Source organism: Palaemon carinicauda, chromosome 32, assembly GCF_036898095.1.
Source record: "Palaemon carinicauda isolate YSFRI2023 chromosome 32, ASM3689809v2, whole genome shotgun sequence".
In the NCBI taxonomy this organism is placed as follows: domain Eukaryota; kingdom Metazoa; phylum Arthropoda; class Malacostraca; order Decapoda; family Palaemonidae; genus Palaemon; species Palaemon carinicauda.
The window spans coordinates 17,391,545-17,396,544 of record NC_090756.1 but is presented as its reverse complement, the minus strand read 5'-3'; the positions used below and the strand labels follow the sequence as shown (position 1 = coordinate 17,396,544).

Below are 5,000 nucleotides of genomic sequence, written 5' to 3'. Positions count from 1 at the left end.
AAACACGGTCTAGATTCAAACAGAAAAAGTGCTTTGTTCAGCTTGAAATTTTTGAGAATCATCTCGTATGCAATTTCTCTCTCTCTCTCTCTCTCTCTCTCTCTCTCTCTCTCTCTCTCTCTCTCTCTCTTATATATATATATATATATATATATATATATATATATATATATATATATATATATATATATAATATATATATATATATATATATATATATATATATATATATATATATATAATATATATATATATATATATATATATATATATATATATATATATATATATATATATATATATATATATATATTCGAACACCTTTAACACGTGCACTGTTTCAAGATATTCTATTTTACACCCAAATAAGAGTAAGCGTTCAAATTATGCTGAAAGCTCTCTCTCTCTCTCTCTCTCTCTCTCTCTCTCTCTCTCTCTCTCTCTCTCCTTCCTCGACGGAAAGGGCTCCTATGAATACCACGCCAGGATGCGCCGACGTCAAAGGCACTTTAGAATGGCAGCGGGGCAGAGGAAAAGATCCTACCGTTGGGTGTGGGGTAGGGGGGGAGGGGGCCTTGCCATTTCAACCACCGAACCCCAGTGACTTATTGAAATGCTTGGCAGATCCCGAGCTAATTGAGTTGCGGTGCGGAGAGAGAGAGAGAGAGAGAGAGAGAGAGAGAGAGAGAGAGAGAGAGAGAGAGAGAGATTATCTATTCTGCTCAATCCTGGGATATCAAGAGAGCTTATGGAGTTGCTCAAGTGCACTGGTGGTATTGCGTCTAGGGTTGATTGATGGACTAGTTCGTATATCTTTGGTGGGAGATATAGAGAAAGAGTAATTTCTATTATAGATCTATTATATTCTTATATTTGGTATTACTGAACTAAATATATATTTTTATTTCAATGCAAAGACAAAAAGGATATATGCAATTTGTACGTCAAGAGTCCTGGTCTAATGTCACGCAGGAAAAGGAGATATGCAATTTGTCCGTCAAGAGTTCTTGCCTAATGGCACGCGGGAATGCAGTAACAGTCCAGTCCCATTCCGGAATTTTATTTCCCTACCAAACTAGTTGGAATGGGAATTCATTGCTTGCATTCCCACTTGTGCTGTTCCTTCTGCCGTCTGTTCGTTCACTGACCTTAGGCCTAGACCTTGTGAAATGCCAGACCATGGTTTTTCTCTTTTTCACCTTCTCTCATTCTAGTTATAGCGACCTAGACCTTCTTGTGAAAGGCCCACCTTTTGTCAAATTTTCTCTTTTCTCCCGTTTCATTCTCGGTTTCCCACACCTTTCCCCGATCAGCCGTTTTCCCCTCACCCTCTCTCCCCTCGGAGGCCTTCAGAGGACAGCTCATCACCTTCCTATCTAGCTTTAGGGGCTCCCCTTATCGCCACACACCGCCGTCTGCCTTTAATGTCAACAGCATAGAAACAGGGCGGTTGGCTGGTGTGGGTATTATGGAGCATAAGGGGACCAGGTCATTGATTGGGGAAGGCTGGGGAGGTAGGGACTGTGGTGCAGGCCCACCTGCCTGTAATGTCAACAAGGATAAGGGGAAGGAGATGATCCTGCACAGATGGGAAGGGGAGGGGAGGGGGAAGAGAGAGAGGAGTAAAGGCGGTAGTGCTTAATGCTGGGGACGAGATCATGCCGCCTGTAGGAAGTGGATTTCGGGGTAGCTTAGGGGCGGATTCCTACACGCTCTCTCTCTCTCTCTCTCTCTCTCTCTCTCTCTCTCTCTCTCTCTCTCAAGTTACAGCTGGAGGTTCGGAAAGGGAAGATGGAATTTGTTTTATAATTATTATTATTATTATTATTATTATTATTATTATTATTAAGGATAGATTATCCAATAATAAGAGAATATGTATGTGAAAAAAGTATTGAGTAGTTTGTTCTCTCTCTCTCTCTCTCTCTCTCTCTCTCTCTCTCTCTCTCTCTCTCTGCAGATTCCTTTAGCGATAAATTGCCGTCATAATGTAGGTCTATCTGCGTCAGCCATAACTCGAGGTTCTTAGGTCAGCTTCTCCATATTGTGGAAGCGGTTTCCCTCCCCCCTCCTCCCCCTCTCCTCTTCCTCCTTCCTCTCCCTCCCCCTTCCCCTGGAAAGCCTCCAGGGAAAGGGACGCGAATTGTGGGAAGATTCTTCATGAGATGGCATTCGGTTTAACCTTGAGTGTATGTATGAATGGGAAGAGACCAACTGTGCGGAAATTGGGAATTTTGGGAATTGGAGTGGGAAGAGTCGAAGAATAGTACGGAAATTGGGAATTGGAATGAGAAGAGTCGAAGAATAGTACAGATATTGGGAATTGAAGTGGAAAGAGTCGAAGAATATGTACGGAAATTGGGATTTGGAGTGGGAAGAGTCGAAGAATGATGTGAAAATTGGGAATTAGAATAGGAAGAATCAACCGACGACGAGAATAGAATTGGGAAGAGAATCAGAGTCCCGCTCAAACTCGTTAGTTCCTTTGGTTACTGCAACATCACCATCCTTGTGAGCTGAGGATGAGGGGTTTGGGGGAGCCTATAGGTCTATCTCCCGAGTCATAAGCAGACATTGCCTGGTCCTCCTTGGTCTTAGTCTGGGTGAAAGGGGGCCTTGGGTGAACATCATATTATTATTATTATTATTATTATTATTATTACTTGCTAAGCTACAACCCTATTTGGAAAAACAGGATGCTACAAGCCCAGGAGCTCCAACAGGGAAAATAGCCCAGTGAGGAAAGGAAACGAGGAAAAATAGAATATTTTAAGAACTAACATCAAAATAGATATGTCCTATATAACTATAAAAACTTTAACAATATGATCAGTCTCTAGGACATTGTCCTTCTTGATATGGCAATGTCACAGTCCCTTGCCTCTGCCATTCATGAGTGGCCTTTAAACCCTTAAACCATCAATATCCCCTTCCAATTGGTCCCACATTTTAAGTCTACCAAAAAAAGACCACTTATTTGAATGAGAAAACTTTCTTCTCCTCCTCTTCCTTCTCAGCTCTTCTTCTTCTTGCTAATGGTTTTCAAACATTGCTCGGATCATATTTTAAGGTCTGACAAGGAATCAGAATTTTCAGTGGAAAGGAGCCGTCTTATTTTTTCATCGCTGAAGCGATGGGTAATGAAAAACGTAAGCTTCCTAATTAAAAGGATTGTATGTATATATATATATATATATATATATATATATGTATGTATATATATATATATATATATATATATATATATATATATATATATATATATATATATATATTGTAACATTACTTTATAAATATCACAACTAATGATTATATTGGCATTCCTATGTTGTTGTTTGTGTAGATATTATCATATCGAGAATTAACCAATCAACTACCTTCACTGAATACTAATTTTTACAAAAATCTCAAATATTTATGTGAATTAATCAAATCTTAATACGCAACCTTCTATTGTTTTTACTAGCCTAGAGAAAGAGAGAGAGAGAGAGAGAGAGAGAGAGAGAGAGAGAGAGAGAGAGAGAGAGAGAGAGAGAGGTTGGAGGAGGGGGGTTATTGGGAAGTGGAATTACAGGGGGAAGCTTTTAATGGTCCTGGCGAGGGAGGGGAAAAGAATAATATTGGGAAATAGAACATTTTATGCGACCGCGTAAGAGGCAAAGAAGAGGAATAATTATTCGTAAAAATAAGGATTTGGTGGTTAGTAGTGTGCTTTGAAAAACTTTTTACGAACACACACATACAGTATATTTATATATATATATATATATATATATATATATATATATATATAATATATATATATATATATATATATATATATATATATATATATATATATATATATTTTCATTATATATGTACACACACACACACACATATATATATATATATATATTCATTATATATACATATATATATATATATATATATATATATATATATATTCATTATATATACATATATATATATATATATATATATATATATATATATATATATATATGTGTGTGTGTGTGTAGGAAAATGCAAATAAAAAAAACACGCTATATCTTGATATCTTAATAGCAGGTTCGACACGGAGAGTATTTTCGTGTATTTGAAACACATTATCAAGGTGAAATATACATAGCAATAGATTGTTTTACTAGATGGAAGAATAGGTGTTTGGAAGGCAGTGAACAAGGGGAGATGAATGGGAGATAATTTGTTAATTACAAGTTGGATGTTGATGAATGTAGGGTGATACTTTGCTGTTATTAATTGATGTTATTGTTATTTGTTGTTATTAGATAGTAAGTAGATGGAATAGGAGATTGTTATAGAGAAGAATGAAGGAAGTAGATAGATGTAGGGAAAGAAATATTTTAGGAAGTAGATAGATGGAGATCAAGACTTATCAACGACAATGAAGTAGACAGATTATTATTATTATTATTATTATTATTATTATTATTATTAGCTAAGCTACAACCTTACTTGGAAAAATTATTATTATTATTATTTTTATTATTATTAATTATAATAATAATAGCTAAGATACAACCCTAGTCGGAAAAGCAGGATGCTTTAAGCCCAAGGGCTCCAACGGGGAAAAATAGTCTAGTGAGGAAAGGAAATCAGGAAATAAACTAGACAAGTTAAAGAACAATAAAATTAAAATAAATCTTTAATATATAAACTATAAAAATTCTCAAACTAAGAGAGAAGTAGATAGATAGAACGCTATTATTAATAGATAGGGATTAGACACGAAAAACATGGGTATGGAAGCAAGATGGCCTTAAAGTATGTGGTACGAAGCCAGCAGGAGATTGCGGGGTAGGGGGGAGTGGGGTTTGATTAAAGTGGGGGGCATTAACCCCCCCCCCCCTTCCCACTGCTTCTGCTTCCAGCGACATAACGAGCACTCGAGTTAACGACCACTCCACACAAAGGCCTCTTTTCTGAACGACCCTCTTGGGGTCCCTTAGGGAGGAAGGGGGAGATATTCTCCCTCT

The 5,000-nt window shown here is 37.1% G+C and overlaps 1 protein-coding gene across 1 annotated transcript in view; it reads left to right on the top strand.

Annotated features, from left to right (window-relative positions):
• Window positions 1–5,000, top strand: part of LOC137625505 (transducin-like enhancer protein 3-B) — an 80,876-nt gene that overhangs the window by 28,475 nt on the left and 47,401 nt on the right. The window contains exon 7 of the mRNA XM_068356414.1: window positions 1,314–1,544. Within this exon, the coding sequence (XP_068212515.1) occupies window positions 1,314–1,544 (231 nt within the window). The remainder of the gene's footprint in view (window positions 1–1,313; window positions 1,545–5,000) is intronic.